The 18,232-nt window shown below is 50.1% G+C and overlaps 1 protein-coding gene across 1 annotated transcript in view; it reads left to right on the forward strand.

Annotated features, from left to right (window-relative positions):
- The first annotated feature begins 593 nt into the window (after window positions 1-593).
- Window positions 594-18,232, forward strand: part of LOC136662153 (hexokinase-2) — a 55,221-nt gene continuing 37,582 nt past the window's right edge. Inside the window, exon 1 of the mRNA XM_066639219.1 lies at window positions 594-671. Within this exon, the coding sequence (XP_066495316.1) occupies window positions 609-671 (63 nt within the window). The 5' untranslated portion in view covers window positions 594-608. The remainder of the gene's footprint in view (window positions 672-18,232) is intronic.

Genomic DNA, 18,232 nt, shown 5'->3' on the forward strand with positions numbered 1-18,232 from the left:
CCTACTCTCGAGTAAACCTGCTCAGGAGGCTGCCGTCGGACGCTGGTACCTCCCTGGAGCGAGTCCCATTGAGCTCCGTTGCCGGAGGGGTCACTCCGTGTTGCGAGTGGGACCTGCTGGCGAGCAGGAACCCTGGATGGGGCAGGGAGATGCGGTAGGAGGGGAGGCAGAGCCTCCCCAGCGGGGTCCTTCAAAAGCGCCGCCGCCGTGGGAGGCACCCAAGCACCCACCACCCACGCGCGACGCGCGTGGGTGGTGGGTGCTTGGGTGCCTCCCACGGCGGCGGCGCTTTTCGAAGGACCCCGCTGGGGAGGCTCTGCCTCTCCACCCACCGCATCTCCCTGGCAGGGAGATGCTCGCGGAGAGCCCCTGGGGTGCGCGCCCAGTGGGACGCGGAGGGCACTCTGCGCGCGCTCAGAGGCGCTCTTGGCCGGCGCCGAGGGTGTGTGCCCCGCGCTCCTCCCCCTCCTCGCACACCCCCGACGGGGGCCAATGGGAGGCGGCGGGCCAGGCGCGTCACGCGGGAGCGGGCGGATGGCATCGGCGGTGCCCGGCCGCAGGAGCCACTTCGTTGCAGCTCGCCGGGCGTCCGCTCCGTCCCCCGCGCCATGATCGCCTCCCACTTGCTGGCGTACCTCTTCCACGAGTTCAACCAGGATGTCGTGCAGCGGGTGAGTGGCCGGGAGGCTCCGCGTCCTCCAGCCGGCGGGACTGCAGCATCTTCCGCAGGGGGAGCGGGCTAAGGCTGCCATCCTGTCTGCACTTTCCCGGGAGTAAGCCTCATTGACTATAATGGGACTTACTTCTGAGTAGACACGCCTAGGAAGTGGGCTCTAAGGCTACAATCGTATCCACACTTTCCTGGGAGTAAGCCCCATTGACTATGATGGGACTTACTTCTGAGTAGACATGCCTAGAGTGGACTCTAAGGCTACAATGTATCCACACTTTCCTGGGAGTAAGCCCCATTGACTATGATGGGACTTACTTCTGAGTAGACATGCCTAGGAGTGGACTCTAAGGCTACAATGTATCCACACTTTCCCGGGAGTAAGCCCCATTGACTATGATGGGACTTACTTCTGAGCAGAGCATGGTATTAGGCTCTGGGACCGCCATCCTAGCCACACTCTCCTGGGAGTAGGCATCATTGACTATAACGGGACTTACTTCTGAGTAGACATGCATGGATTGGGCTATGGGACTGCCATCTTAGCCACATTTTCCTGGGAGTAAGCCCCATTGCCTATAATGGGAGTCACTTCTGAGTACTCATATGTAGCCCACATAGGCGGGCTACAATGGTATCCACACTTTCCTGGGAGTAAGCCCCATTGAGTATATGGGAGTTACTCCCGAGTAGGCATGCCTAGGGGCGGGCACGTGTGCAGAGGCGCTGGCGAACTTGCTCGGGGCGAGAGAGCTGAAGATCGCGGAGGGGGGAGAGGGAAACTTTCTCCGCCGCCTCCGGCTGGGGATCTGCCCGGTTGAGAGCGGCACGTGGGGCGGAGAGGAAGGGAAGCGGGGCGCTCCCTCCTCCTCCCTCCCTTGGGGCGAGCACGTGGGGAGGATGCGGGTGGCCTTGGGGGCTGGGCTCCCGGGTGGTGGGCGGCGAGGGGTCCCTCCTGTTCCTGCCGGAGGAAGGCTGGCTGGTGGCGGGCCCGGCCGGGGCTGAGTGGGGGAGATCGGCCCGGGAACAAAGAGCCCCGCGCGGTGGGGAGCCTCGCTCTGGCCTGAGCTGCAGTCACATCAGCCCCAGCTCGGAGGCTTCTCCGCCTGCGTACAGAGCATGTGCAGAGTGCCTCGCAGCCAGGCTTGGGCCCTTCGGGATCTGGGCCAAGCAGTCCCAGGGAAGAGGATTTCCAGCCCCACCGCTGGGGGTGCTGCACCTCCCAGAGTTGGAGTGGTGTGGGAGGCCGTGTCTGGTCCAGACCCGAGACCCCTTGGCTGCATCTTGGCCCTCCAGTCTTGCAGACACCTTCCAGGCAGCCGTGCCTCAGGCAGAGATGGAGACGGCCTCCTTCTCAGCACTGCACTGAGTGCTGTTTCCAGGCAGAAAACCCAGATGGGGTGAAACTTTCCAGCTGTGGACCAGCCCAAACACCTCTTGGTGCCTGAGACTGGTCAAAGGGCCCCATTGCTCCTGTAGGCTTGGGGTACAGTGAAGCAGGCCAGCAGCCTTTTCCTGGACAAGTATTTCTGCAAGGTTTCCGAACAAGTTGTGCCCTCTCTGAGTTGGACTGGAACCTTTCAAAAGGCCCCAGGTGACCTCCCCACCTTGGACCACACCTGGCTTTCATGCAGGTGCCAGGCAGGCAAAATGTAGACCTGGGCTTTCTGCCCAGACTGCATCCCAGGTGATCCTAGAGAGACACCCTTAGTGTTGCCCTTTTCTCTGAAGGGAGGTGGAGAGAAACGGCAGGCACCTTGACCAAGGCCTCCCAGAAAAATAAGTGTCAGGGCTACATTTCTGACCTTTCCACATCTGAAGCCTCTTCCTCTGCCTGTTTCCTCTCTCAAATCCCAGCTTTCTTCTTCCTGGGATTCATCCAGCCACTCCTGCAGCGTAGCAGAGAAGAGCCACTGACTGCTGCCTAAGCTTTTGCTGATGGCCAAAGCCCTATGCAGAACAAGGGCTGGGGTTAAATGAGGACGTGTCAGCCAGGGCCATCTGGGTTTATCAGGAGAAAGCATCCCCTTGCAGGCGGAAGGAGTTTGTCCTATTTGTGAGGACACCTGGATAAAGGCATTTATCCTGGGAATTTGGATAAATTGATGTTGGTGCTTTCAGCTCTCTGTCTTAACTAAGGAGGTGAGTGCAAAGGGTGGGCCTTAAGGTGGGGTGGAGTTTAAGGTGGGATTAAAGACTTGCCAGTGTAAACAAAGCCTTCAGGGGCTTTGCGGAAGAAGAATCTTAAAGGGTAGTTGGGGCCTGATCTCTAGTCACTGATTCTCTGCCTCATGGTGTTGGCAGCTCTTTGTGTGCGAGGATTCTGCAACAGGCGAAAGTTACCCTGGTTTTAATTTCTGTCCAGGCAGGAGTTTAATGGCAGATATGCCAGCTCTGCAATCTTTATGTACTTTTCCATAGAAGCATATCTCCATTTCCGTCCTTGAGTTGGCGAAAAAAAAAAATAACAAAGGGATCACATGATTTCAGGCTACTGCTCAGAAAGTAATGGCAGTTGTAACAAATCACAAAGAGAGTTCGAAGTTGGGTCTCCCTTGATCATAGGAATAAACAGCTGATAATTATCAGTTTTCCATGTATGCTGTTTGTGAGGAAGGGAAAAGCAGGTATAGTATAGGAATCCTCCCGCTTTACCCCAGAGATTTTTTTCGGGAGAGAACCGAGGGCAGGCTTGGCCTCTGCAGTGCCCCAGTGGACCACAAACGATAAGGTCTGGCTTTGGATAATTGCCTGTTTCAGTTAGTGAACAGATGCCTTTTGTCTCAGAAGCCCAAGTTGTGTGTGTTACTCTTTAAAAAGTCTCTAAGTAAGACAGACAGGAGCAGCTTCTTTCACAAGAGAGAAGGATCTTTGCCTGGTTCTTTGGGAACCTTTACTTTCTGCAAAGGGAGATGCATGCCTGGAAACCACCCCGTTTTCACCTGCCAGGTGTGATCTCTCACCCTGTCCTCCTAGCATGTTCAGACAAGAACTGTGTGTTCCATGGATGAGACCTGGAAAAGAGTTTTGAAAATGACTGCATCTTTCCATCTCTGTCCCAAAATGGGTGAATGAATACTTAGGATTTCAGTTATTAAGGACCAGCGTGCTGTCTGTGGATGAAGTACCCCCATCTCAGAAGACAGTTTAGAAGACCCTCCTACTGGAACTGGCACCAGTACCCACCTGACCAGGGATGCTGTCTTGCCCAGTGAGGTGGAGAAGTGACTGCCTCAAACAGAAGCATATTGAATGAAGTCAAAGGATGCTCTTAACCTAGATGTGGATTGAGTGACCAGCAGTTTTGGGCTCCATCTCACCTTTTCTTGCTGGGTGGAAGGAAAAGGTGTTATGGTGGGTGAGAACTGTTGTCTGAACTATCAGGGACTTAGGCTACAGTCCTATACACACTTCCCTGGGAGTAAGCCCCATTCAACATATGGGAACTTACTTCTGAGTATACATGTTTAGGATTGCACTACCAGTTTAGGTAGTCATGTCAGATTTTTGTTTGTTGCCATGCTTCTCCATTTGCCTCCTTGCTGGTGAATTGAGTCCTGTGCCTGGGCTCACCCTTGCCGAAATCTTTTCACTTTTGCTTGCTTTGTATAGGCCCTACTTAATGTCAGTTTCAGTAAACGTTCCTTCTTGTTTGACCTTTAACCTGGCCTGATTGGCTCTTGAACAGCTTGTTTCCTCACTTCCAAGACTCCCATGCCTGACTTTATTGCATCCTTATTTGGGGTACCTCCCAGTACCCCAGGGGCATCTGGTACACTTCTGGGAGAGAGGATCGTTCTGTCTGGTTTCAGCCTTGTGTGAAAGTGATAATTGTCTTTTAATTCCAGAATAAGAGTGAGGTGGGTGTCTGTCCGTCCACGCATAACCATATTCTTTGGGCTTGAGTCCTACCTCAGACCAGTAGATCAGAATAGGGTCTTCCACAGTTTTGTCAGTTCTGTTTGAACTTTATTGAGAGAGCTTGTGTATTGCTTTGAATGAATTCAGGGGGGGGGGGGCATGGGATTGTGCCTTTTGGCCCAACAGCTCCACTTGTTCTCGCAAACCAGTGTGTTACCAGGCTTCGCATGATAGATTAGGAGCAGAGAAATCTTGGGTTGCATCTCCAGAGGACATGCACAGTGCGTGTCTGCTCAGAAGTCAGCCCTGTTGTGCCCATGGAACTGACTCTCAGGCAAGTGTGTATTAAAATGCAACCCAAGTGACCTGGGGGGCCCTCACTCTACCTAAGTTTCTCCACAGAGTTATAAGTAAGGTTAATTCCAGGGAGGAGAAACTATATGTACTGCATAGAGCTCAGCCAACAGTCTGAGGCAAAGAGGCAAAGGAGGAAGGCCCATAGCCAGGGAGACAGTCCAGGGACAGACTGCACTTGCTCCCGGTGTGGAAGGGATTGTCACTCCTGAATCGGCCTTTTCAGCCACACTAGACGCTGTTCCAGAACCACCATTCAGAGCGCGATACCATAGTCTTTCGAGACTGAAGGTTGCCAACATGAATGAGAGCTCAGTAGAGGAAGGGTGGAAGAATAAGGAAATAACATGAAATGAATTACTTGCAAAAGGAGCCTCTGCATGCCCTCTGTCCCGCCCCATGCAGTCACCTGCACTTGTTAATGTGCTCACTCCTCAGATTTGGGTGGGACCAGCCAGCATGATCTCACTCCCTCTTGGCCCCACATGTTCATTTTACACAACACAGAAGAAGGTGTGTGCAGGGAATGTACAGTGCTCTGCTTGTTCTTTGTTTTGGTGACTGCCTTAGTTCCAATCTGGGGCAAGCCTGTACATCCGTGGCTGACCCTGCATTTGAGCATGTCGGTTCTTGTTTTTGTTTTGGTGTGTGCAAGCCAACAAAAGCGTTTCACTGGTTCACAGAGGGGAAAATAAATTTTAAAGCTCTTTCTGCCCAGGTTTGTTTTGGGCCCCCCCAAAAGGGAGGTGGACCGAGCTGGATGTAGTGCTTCTTCATCCTTGGAAGATCCTAGTAGATGCACTGGTAACAAGGCCTAACTTTTGTGCTGCTCCCAGTGCAGTTGCACATGTGGGGAACTGATGTCAGGGACGTATTGCTTTTGGTTTCCAGATCTTCAGCTGTCTGCAAGAGGAACTGCATCAACATAGAGACAGTCACCGTTTGGCTGAGTCATTGGTCTTGTTCCCTCAGCTGTAACTTGAGAAGAATGGCCCATATTATCTTGAGGAAGAGTTTCCTGAAACGTTGTGTAACTGTAAAAAGATGTGAACTGTGAGGGACAATGCTGGATCTTGTGAGGGATGCCCTGAATTGTAGGAAAAATACGCAATCCATTTGGGGAGGGGAATCATGAAAAAGTTGGCCCTTAGCAAGTGCCAGAGTTTTGAAAGATGTGAAATTGGAACATTGTACAGGTTGGGCATCCCTTATCCAAAGTGCTTGGGGCCAGAAGTTTTTCAGATATTGGATTTTTCCTGTATTTTGGAATACTTGCATATACATAATGAGAGATCTTGGCAATGAGACCCAAGTCTAAACACGAAATTCATTTATGTTTCATATACCCTTTATGCACATAGCCTGAAGGTAATTTTATACAATTTTTTTTACAATAATTTTGTGCATAAAACTAAGTTTTCTGCATGAAACACAGTTTGTGATTTCATTTCTTTAGGCAAAAAAAGAAATAATAAAGTCATGTTGGTGCTCAAAAAAGTTCTATATTTTGGAATATTCTGTATTTTGGAATCCTGGATAAGGGGTGCTCAACCTGCATTTGCCTTGATCACTTTATAAGTGTTCTTCACTATCACACTTCAAACATTTTTTTGAAGTAAAAAATTCTGGATTTTCAGGGCTGGATTTTCAGGACTGCATGTGGTTTACCTGTTCTAGAATAATCTTAGACCAGGGGTCTCTACTTTTTGGCCAAAGGGCCGCATCAAATATCTGGCACAGTGTTGAGAGCCGGATAAAAAGTTAAATATAAAATTTAAATAAATACATTAGAGATTGATCTTAGATGAAATGAATGAGTGAATGGCCTGAAATGTCCAGGATTTCTCCAAGTACCAACACAGCCCAAGAAGTAAAGCACACATTTAAATGGACCCCCATTCCTCCATCCCACAAGCACAACACTGGTTGTGTTTGGTCAACTGGGCCAGAGGCTCTCGGGATCAGAGGCTGGCTGCGGGCCAGATAGAGGTTCTCCACGGGCTGCATCTGGCCCCTAGGTCTGGAGACCCTTAGAGCGACCAGGAATAAGACTCTTATTAATAAGACTCTTAATAAGAACCAGGGTAAGACTCTTCTAACAAAAACTGAGCAATCTGCTCCAGTTTGTACTCCAGATTCTTTCAGAAGAGAGTGATGATTGGTAAAATTTCATGACCTTTTCAGACTATGGGGGGAAAAAAATTCTTTCTCACCCCCCCCCCCCGGCCTTCACATCTCTAGCTCAAGTTGGAGCTCCTGATGAACTTCTAGGGCCCTGGGCTTCCTGCTGTTGAGACCTGCAGCGATGGTTGTGTAAGCCACAATCTTTCTGTAGTTTCCTTGTTGAACCATAAACTTGTCTATAATCAAGTGTGTGTTTGGTTTTTTTAACTTGTAATTAAGACTTGCCGGCTTTCAGGAAAAAGGAGCAATGAAAATTCTTGGGGAACCTGAGCATGACTCACCAATTTCTATGCTGTCTCAGAGTGAACTGTGTACTATAAGCAAATGTAGTCTGGGATGGTTAAGATGCTACCTCTGAATGCCAGATGCAAGGGAATGGCAATTTGCTGTAGGTATCTTGTTGCCGGTGTCCTCCCTGTGGCATCTGGTGGGCTCCTGTGAGAGACAAGAAGCTGGATGAGGTGGGCCCTTGGCATGATCCAGCGGAGGAGGGGGTGGCGGCTGTTCCTTATCCAGGTTGTGACCTTCACATAGGATGTTCTCAAGAGGGCTACAGTGACTTTTCCCCTTTTGATATCTCTAGCCAGTTCCACAGGTTGTCTTCTTGTGAATTGGTGCACCTCATGGATGCAGTGACGACTGAAAATGTGGTTCAGGCAAGAGGAAGACTTCAGTCCACAGAGAGTTTTCAGCGAGGACAGGGATGCATCAGGCTACTTGTGCAGTTAAGGCATGTGAACTTTGGATGAATTCTTCAGATTTAGGTTGCACATCTCTATGCACGCTTCCCTGGACTAAGCTCCACTGACCCCAATAGGTTGTGACCAAAGAAGATTAATCATGACTATGTACCATTGGAATTAAGTTTGACTAACTTAAGCCCTGCTAATTTCAATGAGACTAAAACATGGTTCATTTTCTTTGGTTGTAATTCAGTGAGACTTACTCCTGAGTAAACCTGCACAAGCTTGGACTGTAAATAGCCCCTTTTTATGTACTTGAATGACTATTCTTTTCTTTCTGAAATTCTATGGGATGTCAGCATGGTTTAGTGATGTTCCTGGCGTAACTGAGCAAGGTAAGGACTTGGGACAAATCCTGCATCCAGGGCTTCGGAATCCAGTCTTTTGTTGGGAGAACCCATCCTCCTTGTAAGAGGAGATGGTGTATGAGCTTGTTTGGACTCTATGAGTCTGAAAAAGAGCCCTGCTTGGTCAGGCCTAAGGCCCATCTAGTGCAGCTTCCTCCATCCCACAGAAGCCCAGCAGAGTCCTCAAGGAGCACACAAGACAACAACATACCTGTAGCCTGTACTCCCTTGCATCTGGCATTCAGAGATAGAACTAGGAGTTTCAATCAGGAAGGAAGGAGGGAGGAGGAGCCAGCCAGGAGTATAAAGCTAGGCGGGCCATCGCGTGAGGCTCTCTGCAGATGTGTGGCCTCTGGGAACCAAGTGCCTCGGGAACTAAGTGCCAGGTAAGGCACAAGAGTTTAGCATCTGGGCGAGTTCAGCAGCAGGGCGAGGAGGCCAGGGCCCCAGACACTGCCCTTCCTCTTCCCTTGAGAAAAGGGCTGCTATCCAGAGTACGGTTTTTAAAAGGACCCCTAAATAAAACAACAACAACAAAAAAGCTATGCAGTCAGACAGCCAGCAGCAGGGTGGGGGCTATCCAGTGTTCTGCATTGAGTGCCACATGTATGATTATATGCCTCTGGGGCATGTCATGGGTGTGTCCTCGGTGCAAGGAGCTCCAGGGTCTCAGGGAACGTGTCCGCTCCCTTGAAGCCTTGGTGGCCGACCTGGAGAAGCGCAGGCAGCCAGAGGAGGACCGTGGGGAGACTTCCGGGGACGATCAGGCTTCGTCCCAACCTCAGGCGTGCAGCTCCTCGGCTGCCCGGGTGGGAAGTCTCGGGACTGGAGGACGACATCCTGGAGAGGAGGGAAACAATCCCCTAGGGGGGGCCCCTTCTCCAGGGGATGGGCCCGTATCCGAACGCACTCGGGATACTCCTCGGCGGGAGGGGGATCGGGGGCTTCTTGTAGTGGGGGATTCGATTATTAGAAACATAGAGAGGGGGGTTTGCGACGGATGTGAGGACCGCATGGTGACTTGCCTGCCTGGTGCGAAGATTGCGGACATCACTTCTCATCTAGACAGGCTAGTAGACAGTGCTGGGGGAGAGGTAGCGGCTGTGGTGCATGTCGGCACCAACAACGTGGGCAAGTGTAGCTGGGAGGTTCTGGAGGCCAAATTTAGGCTTTTAGGCAGGAAGCTGAAAGCCAGGACCTCAAAGGTAGCGTTCTCTGAAGTGCTACCTGTTCCACGCGCAGGGCCAGCTAGGCAGGCGGAGATCAGGGGTCTCAATGCGTGGATGAGACGGTGGTGTAGGGAGGAGGGGTTTAGATTCGTTAGGCACTGGGGAACGTTTTGGGACAAGCGGGGCCTGTACAAGAGGGACGGGCTCCATTTGAACCAGAATGGAACCAGACTGCTGGCGCAGAACATTAAAAAGGTGGCAGAGCAGCTTTTAAACTGATCCCTGGGGGAAGGCCGACAGGAGCCGAGGGGCATCCGGTTCGGGACTCCTCATCCCTATGGGATGAGGATGGGGAGGTTAGAGAACAACAAGACAAAGGCAGGGTAGGAGAAGAAATTGGGAAAGGTAGGGTGATGGGATGTGATAGACGGTTTGGCACAATGAGAGGGTGCGGGGACAAAGGAGCGAATAAGCAGCCCATCCTGGGGCATTCCGTGTATAAATGCTTTTATGCGAATGCCCGAAGTCTACGAGCAAAGGTGGGAGAACTGGAATGTCTGGTGACAAGGGAAAATATTGACATAGTGGGCATAACGGAAACCTGGTGGAATGCGGAGAATCAGTGGGATACCGCAATCCCGGGCTATAAACTCTACAGGAGGGACAGGCAGGGGCGTGTTGGAGGTGGGGTGGCCCTTTATGTTAAGGAAGGGATAGAATCCAGCAAAGTAGAGATTGAAGGTGGGTCCGACTCCACCGTAGAATCTCTGTGGGTTAAATTACCAGGCTTGTGCAGCGATGTAATACTGGGGGTGTGCTATCATCCTCCAGACCAGAAATCTGATGGGGACCTTGAAATGAGGAAACAGATCAGGGAGGTGACAAGGAGGGACAGGGTTGTAATCATGGGGGACTTCAATTATCCTCATATTGACTGGGTCAATTTGTGTTCTGGTCACGATAAGGAGACCGGATTTCTTGACGTGCTAAATGACTGTGGCTTAGATCAGCTAGTCATGGAGCCCACCAGAGGACAGGTGACTCTGGATTTAATTTTGTGCGGTACGCAGGACCTGGTTAGAGATGTAAACGTTACTGAGCCATTGGGGAACAGTGATCATGCTGCGATCCGTTTTGACGTGCACGTTGGGGGAAGAATACCAGGCAAATCTCTAACAAAAACCCTTGACTTCCGACGGGCGGACTTCCCTCAAATGAGGAGGCTGGTTAGAAGGAGGTTGAAAGGGAGGGTAAAAAGAGTCCAATCTCTCCAGAGTGCATGGAGGCTGCTTAAAACAACAGTAATAGAGGCCCAGCAGAGGTGTATACCGCAAAGAAAGAAGGGTTCCACTAAATCCAGGAGGGTGCCCGCATGGCTAACCAATCAATCAATCAATCAACAGTATTTATATACCGCTTTTCAACTAAAAGTTCACAAAGCGGTTTACAGAGAAAAATCAAATATCTAATGGCTCCCTGTCCCAAAAGGGCTCACAATCTAAAAAGATGCAAAAGAATACCAGCAGACAGCCACTAGAACAGACACTGCTGGGGTGAGGTGGGCCAGTTACTCTCCCCCTGCTAAAAAGAGGAGCACCCACTTGAAAAAGTGCCTCTTACCCAATTAGCAGGGGTTAACCAGCCAAGTTAGAGAGGCTGTGAAGGGCAAGGAAGCTTCCTTCCGTAAATGGAAGTCTTGCCCTAATGAGGAGAATAAAAAGGAACATAAACTGTGGCAAAAGAAATGTAAGAAGGTGATATGGGAGGCCAAGCGAGACTATGAGGAACGCATGGCCAGCAACATTAAGGGGAACAATAAAAGCTTCTTCAAATACGTTAGAAGCAGGAAACCCGCCAGAGAAGTGGTTGGCCCTCTGGATGGTGAGGAAGGGAAAGGGGAGATAAAAGGAGACTTAGAGATGGCAGAGAAATTAAATGAGTTCTTTGCATCTGTCTTCACAGCAGAAGACCTCGGGCAGATACCGCTGCCCGAACGGCCCCTCCTGACCGAGGAGTTAAGTCAGATAGAGGTTAAAAGAGAAGATGTTTCAGACCTCATTGATAAATTAAAGATCAATAAGTCACCGGGCCCTGATGGCATCCACCCAAGGGTTATTAAGGAATTGAAGAATGAAGTTGCAGATCTCTTGACTAAGGTATGCAACTTGTCCCTCAAAACGGCCATGGTGCCAGAAGATTGGAGGATAGCAAATGTCACACCTATTTTTAAAAAGGGAAAGAGGGGGGACCCGGGAAACTATAGGCCAGTCAGCCTAACATCCATACCGGGTAAGATGGTGGAATGCCTCATCAAAGATAGGATCTCAAAACACATAGACGAACAGGCCTTGCTGAGGGAGAGTCAGCATGGCTTCTGTAAGGGTAAGTCTTGCCTCACGAACCTTATAGAATTCTTTGAAAAGGTCAACAGGCATGTGGATGCGGGAGAACCCGTGGACATTATATATCTGGACTTTCAGAAGGCGTTTGACACAGTCCCTCACCAAAGGCTACTGAAAAAACTCCAGTCAGGGAATTAGAGGACAGGTCCTCTCGTGGACTGAGAACTGGTTGGAGGCCAGGAAGCAGAGAGTGGGTGTCAATGGGCAATTTTCACAATGGAGAGAGGTGAAAAGCGGTGTGTCCCAAGGATCTGTCCTGGGACCAGTGCTTTTCAACCTGGAAATAAATGACCTGGAGACAGGGTTGAGCAGTGAAGTGGCAAAGTTTGCAGACGACACCAAACTTTTCCGAGTGGTAAAGACCAGAAGTGATTGTGAGGAGCTCCAGAAGGATATCTCCAGACTGGCAGAATGGGCAGCAAAATGGCAGATGCGCTTCAATGTCAGTAAGTGTAAAGTCATGCACATTGGGGCAAAAAAATCAAAACTTTAGATATAGGCTGATGGGTTCTGAGCTGTCTGTGACAGATCAGGAGAGAGATCTTGGGGTGGTGGTGGACAGGTCGATGAAAGTGTCGACCCAATGTGCGGCGGCAGTGAAGAAGGCCAATTCTATGCTTGGGATCATTAGGAAGGGTATTGAGAACAAAATGGCTAGTATTATAATGCCGTTGTACAAATCGATGGTAAGGCCACACCTGGAGTATTGTGTCCAGTTCTGGTCGCCGCATCTCAAAAAAGACATAGTGGAAATGGAAAAGGTGCAAAAGAGAGCGACTAAGATGATTACGGGGCTGGGGCACCTTCCTTATGAGGAAAGGCTACGGCGTTTGGGCCTCTTCAGCCTAGAAAAGAGACGCTTGAGGGGGGACATGATTGAGACATACAAAATTATGCAGGGGATGGACAGAGTGAATAGGGAGATGCTCTTTACACTCTCACATAATACCAGAACCAGGGGACATCCACTAAAATTGAGTGTTGGGCGGGTTAGGACAGACAAAAGAAAATATTTCTTTACTCAGCGTGTGGTCGGTCTGTGGAACTCCTTGCCACAGGATGTGGTGCTGGCGTCTAGCCTAGACACCTTTAAAAGGGGATTGGACAAGTTTCTGGAGGAAAAATCCATTATGGGGTACAAGCCATGATGAGTATGCGCAACCTCCTGATTTTAGGAATGGGTTAAGTAAGAATGCCAGATGTAGGGGAGGGCACCAGGATGAGGTCTCTTGTTATCTGGTGTGCTCCCTGGGGCATTTGGTGGGCCGCTGTGAGATACAGGAAGCTGGACTAGATGGGCCTATGGCCTGATCCAGTGGGGCTGTTCTTATGTTCTTATGCATATATCCATCCTGGCTTGTAACCTGTAATAGATGATCCTCCATTAATCTGTCCAATCCCCTTTTAAAGGCACTTAGGCCAGGTTGCCATCACCACATCCTGTGGCAAGGAGTTCCACAGATCAATGACGTGTGGGTTAAATAAATATTTTCCAAGCTTTAATCAAGTAGTTTAATTGGTGGGACTAATAATGAAGGGCAACAAGTGACAATAAGGCCAAAAATAAATCCCAACCCCTAAAAGTGGCCTTGACTTTGTAACAGTGACAGGTAGTTTTGGTTTGAATAAATCTGGCTCATAAATGACAGTCCTCTTGTTTGCCTGTGGCCAGTAATGGGTGTCTCCAGATGAACACTTGGTGGTGATTTCCTCCGCTTTCTTATGCATCACTGAACATAGGTGTGTGGGCACAGAGGCCAGCTGGTATCCATTTTTGTGTACTTCTAACTGTTGTGGTCTTATTTACAAGGCTACATTTAGTTGTACTTAATCCGTAGTCTTGAAGGGGCTGCAGGACAATGCGTTATCAAGTCCTCTCGCACTTCTTTAGGAATCCCCAGAAAGTTGTCGCTGCTGAGGCTTGATTGTAATTTGCCCAGCTTCTCAGACTGAAGCGAGTTTAAGGAAAATCTCTCAGCAGAAATCTCTACTTGGTTGAAAGCCTGGAATTTAATGTGCATCAGGGCAGAGACACAGCTGTGGAAGGCTGCCTGTTCTGAAGCCCCCTCAGATCGATGCCTGGTGCTTTTTCCCTTTCCATGCCTGTCCTCTGGTGACCTGTAGGAGCTTGTGGCCCTGGGCAGCTGCCTTTGTGCAGGCTTGTACTGTGTGAACAGTTTCTGCCCCAGTGTTGGATTTTGGTGCCAAGAATTCTCTGGAGTGGAGTATTCCTGTAAAAGGTGTGACACATTCGTTTGGCAGCTAGCAGCTTTCCGTTTGGTAATAGGCTCTGAACTCCTCAAGTTCAGTTCAGAGATCCTCTCTGTAGCATAAAATGAGGGCGTTGGCTAGTGATGGGAGAGAGAACCCAGCCGAGCAGGAGACTGACTCAGCCCCATTGCAGAAAGATCAGAAGAGTCCGCCTTTAGTCTTCGTGCTGCAAGCAGCTTAATCCTGCCTGGTACTCAGCTTCTCCAGCCCTTGCTGGGGTATGGCGTGGGTTGAAGGCCCTTGGCGCTGCTCCCAAGGCACTCAGCGCTTTCCAGCATTGATAGAAATAATAGCTCTGCACACCTGAAACACAATGCTGGTAGTTGGTGACGTGGCCTGTAGCAGCTGGAGAACAGGCAGTGCCTCTGTCCTTGAGCAGCTGAAGGAGAGGTGAACTCTGGATTCCGGCCACAATCAGCACCAATCAGGATCTCATGGGCTTTGGAGGTGGTTTGCCTTTCCGAGAGAGGGTGGGTTTTAGGGTGGGTTTTAGAACTGGGGCAGCTCACCTTAGCCAAAACCAAAAGTTACAAAGAGCTTTGAGGTTCACTAAGTTGATGCAATAAAACCACAGTGTTCAAGCAAGAGGCATTTAGGCCTGGCTGTGCACATGACATCCAGTGTCAGGTAGTGGCGAGGGTGTCGGACTAGGAGCACGGAAACCCAGCTTCAAATCTCACTCTGTCATGAAGCTCACCTGGGCTCGTCACTTGGTCTGCCTAGCCTCCCTTGCAGAATATAGTGAGGGCGGAATAGGAGGGAGGGGGGATATCTTGTCTGTTGCCCCACTGGCGTTGCTAGGGGGTGTGGGGGCTGTGTGCCACACCGGGTGACACGCTGGGGGGGTGACGCGCTAACTTCACGGCCTGCGGAGCTACCCCATTGTGCCATACACCGTTGGATGCGGAATGGCCAGTGGAGTGCAATGCACAAAAACAGAACTGCAATAGCTCCTTTCGTTCAAATGTTATGGCCAAAAACCATAAAGAAAAAATGGATGGAGCTCTATGGAATGTGAAAGTGAGCTGTATCGTGCGTTTACTCACAAGTAGGCATACCTGCCATAGTCCGTTGGAAAGGGCAGGCTGAGAGGAATCCAACGACACCACAATGGTCCCGATCCAATGAATGCAGCCCCCAAAAACACCTGAGAAGGAGGTCCCTGCCTCCCTCCCAGCTGCGTCTATTGAGCCTGAAACGAAGCCACGTGGCTACGTTTACTCGTGAGTAGGTGAACTTACCTTAGTCCAGGCAAGGACTGGGAAGACTCAGGGCAGGCTGAGAGGACTCCAAGGATGTCAAAATGGTCCTGATCCAATGAATGCAGCCCCCAAAAACACAAAAGGGAGAAGGAGGTCCCTCCCTCCCAGCCCTATGGAAAGCAAAGCAGCCTCACGGCTGTGTCTACTCATGAGTAGGCAGATGAGCCTTGGCTGGTGGTCAGGCCAGGCAAAGGAAAATGTGAGGACACCAGAATGGTCCCGATCCGATGAAGCTCAACATATGTTCCAGAAGGCAGCCTCTTCTCTTCCCCCCCCCTCCACTAAAAAGGACAAAAAAAGAGGCTTGAATGGTAAGGGGAAAGTTTTCTATTTTGCACTTGCAAAGCCAGGAGGGTCTTTATTCTGATGTGCCCGAAATAGAACTTTAAACAGGGCAGTGGGAGGGCTGGAAATCTCATTGATTCTTTTTGGGGGGTTGCTATTGCAGGTAGACTACAGAGTAAGCTCCATTGACCACAATAGGACTTACTTCAGAGTAGATTCACTTGGTGGAACAGGACTGGCTCCCCCTTATTTAATTATTTCTTTTATTTTAATTTAATTATTTATAATTATTTATTTTAATTTGCTTGATGATGTCACTTCTGGCAGTGACATCACTTCCAATGGGTTCTGGACAGCTTGTCATTCTAAAAAGTGGGTCCCAGTGCTAAAAGTTTGAGAACTGCTGCAATAAGGTGTTAGTAAGTTGACACGGGTGTGTGTGTGTGAGACTACAAGTTTTCAAAATCACTAAAATCAGAGTTTGGAGGAATAAGACAATCATATATCAATCAATGCGTAATTTCATGCAGAATGCAATGAAACAAACCACATTGAAAGATCTGTGTTCTAACAAAAGGTACAGCCAAAAAACCAGTGGGGGCGGGGCAATGGCACATCATCACACCTATCACCTGGGGCATTGCCCCGCCCATTGCATGGGGTGATGCGCAGACCTCCCGCACCGAGTGATGCGAATCCTAGTGACGCCACTATGTTGCCCTGAGCTCCCTGGACAAAGGTCCAGCCAGAAATATAACTAATGCTGATAATAGTAGTTAATGTGGACCAGAACATCAAAAACTGACTCTCTCTCTCTCTCTGGCTGCAGTTGGGGCAACTGGTGTGTGTTGTACCTTCTTGCCTGGGTAGGATGCTGTCCCCAAAGCATGAAGGTGCAGTGACCCCAACCAGTGGTTTCTCTGACTGATGTCCCTCCATATGACCCAGTAGGGTCAATAGTCCCCTTTGAATTCTGGAGGCCCAGGGCTCTATGGTGTGTCGGTGGTTGCCTGTCTGAAGCAGTGCCAAGACATAGAACTTGGAAAATACTTTTTCCGTTTTTCTCCACATCTTTCCCACAAATCAAATACTCCATTTGATTTCCCAGAAGCTGGTCTTATGGGAGCTGTTTGGAGAATTCTTCCCCTGGGGGCTGGGATAAGAATAGGCCCTCAGTTTGGCTGTACTTGTCATAAGAGGCGACTAAACAGCCACCGGGTAGATGGGACTCGTCAGCCTGGGAAGGCAGCTCATCTGAGAGAAGGAAAACTCTGACCTCAAACCTCCACTGCATTGTGGCCACATCCAGTTATGGAAAAGGCTTCAGGAGTCAACCTCGAGGCAAAATCCAGAGCTGGAGTCCCTGAGGCAGTTCACGACTGAACACAGTCACACTCTGGCAACTCTTGCAACGCCGCTGGAACCAACCGTGTTGGCCTCTGCCTTTCCATTGGACCATTTCGGCGACGTGGAGAGGGGGGATTTGCTGAATGGGTAACAGTCTATCCTCCATATCTACCGTACCCAGGCTTTGCGCACTGCAGAGGACACTGTTCCAGAACCACCATTCAGAGGGCAATACCATAGTCTTCCGAGACTGAAGGATGCCAACTAGATAGGTTGGAGGATTACTCTACAAACTTGTCATGCGTACATGCGAGGGGGCAACAGTGCAAGGTTAACAACAAAAATGCTGGTTTATCAGCAGAGCAGGGCCCTTGGCCTTTAAGAGGGGCCCTGGATGTGTACTTTTTGTCTGTCTTTCCCAGATCTGCCAACAGCCACATCAGCAGTTCTGCTGTTTGAGAAAGAGGATCCACAGAACTCCTTTTTCCTGCAGGGAAGATCAGCAGATGGAGCAGGCCTGAATCCTTAGTGTGTGGCTTGCAGGGCATTTGACTTGCTCTCTGTTTGTCACTTGTGAAATTCCTCGCTCTTTCTATATTTGTTATGAAGGGAGGAGGACTTGAGGAAGTGCTATAGTTTAAAAACCTTTACCCCCCCCCCTCCACACCCTGCTACTATTCAGGTTCACACACTGAAGTCTGGGTCTCCAGAAGACCATAGGTGAGGCTGTGTGTGCCTTTGTGATTCTTGGTACCTGGCATGAAGGGAAATCCACATGTGTTCTGAAGTCTCTGCAGTGGATGTGCAAGAATCCATTTGAGTGCAAAAGCTGCTTGATCCACCCGATTGGCCTTGGAGAGTAATTTAACCCCCCCCATGGCTGTTCATTTGCATCCGTAGCCAGGTACAGAGGAAAGGTGCGGGTCTGTTAGCGGCACCTGGCATGAATTGCCTGGCTTTCATACACTCCTTTCCAAGAGGACAGAAGCATTTGGGTCTCTGAATTCCTGGCAATCAGCTCCCTGGCAGGGTCTGTTGAAAGGAGGCTGCAAGGAGCAGGAGGTTGTGTAGATCAAGCTGTGGCACAGGGTTCAGCTTGTATTTCCTTGGCTCTGCAGAGCTGGGGCAAAACCTCCCCCTCCCCAGGCAACAGTGGAATTAGACAGGGCTCCAGAAGTATTTTGGTCCTGGGGCCAATAGCTTGGCAACTGAACACTTGTGCTGCATGCCCAAGCTCCCCGGGCTGATCCCTGGCATTTCCAGTAAGAAGAAGCAGGTGGCTGGCAGTGGCAGGGGGGGGTACTGGAGGGGGGCTGTGCTGGCCTGACTTGGTATGG

The sequence above is a fragment of the Tiliqua scincoides genome, chromosome 11 (assembly GCF_035046505.1).
Source record: "Tiliqua scincoides isolate rTilSci1 chromosome 11, rTilSci1.hap2, whole genome shotgun sequence".
Lineage (NCBI taxonomy): Eukaryota > Metazoa > Chordata > Lepidosauria > Squamata > Scincidae > Tiliqua > Tiliqua scincoides.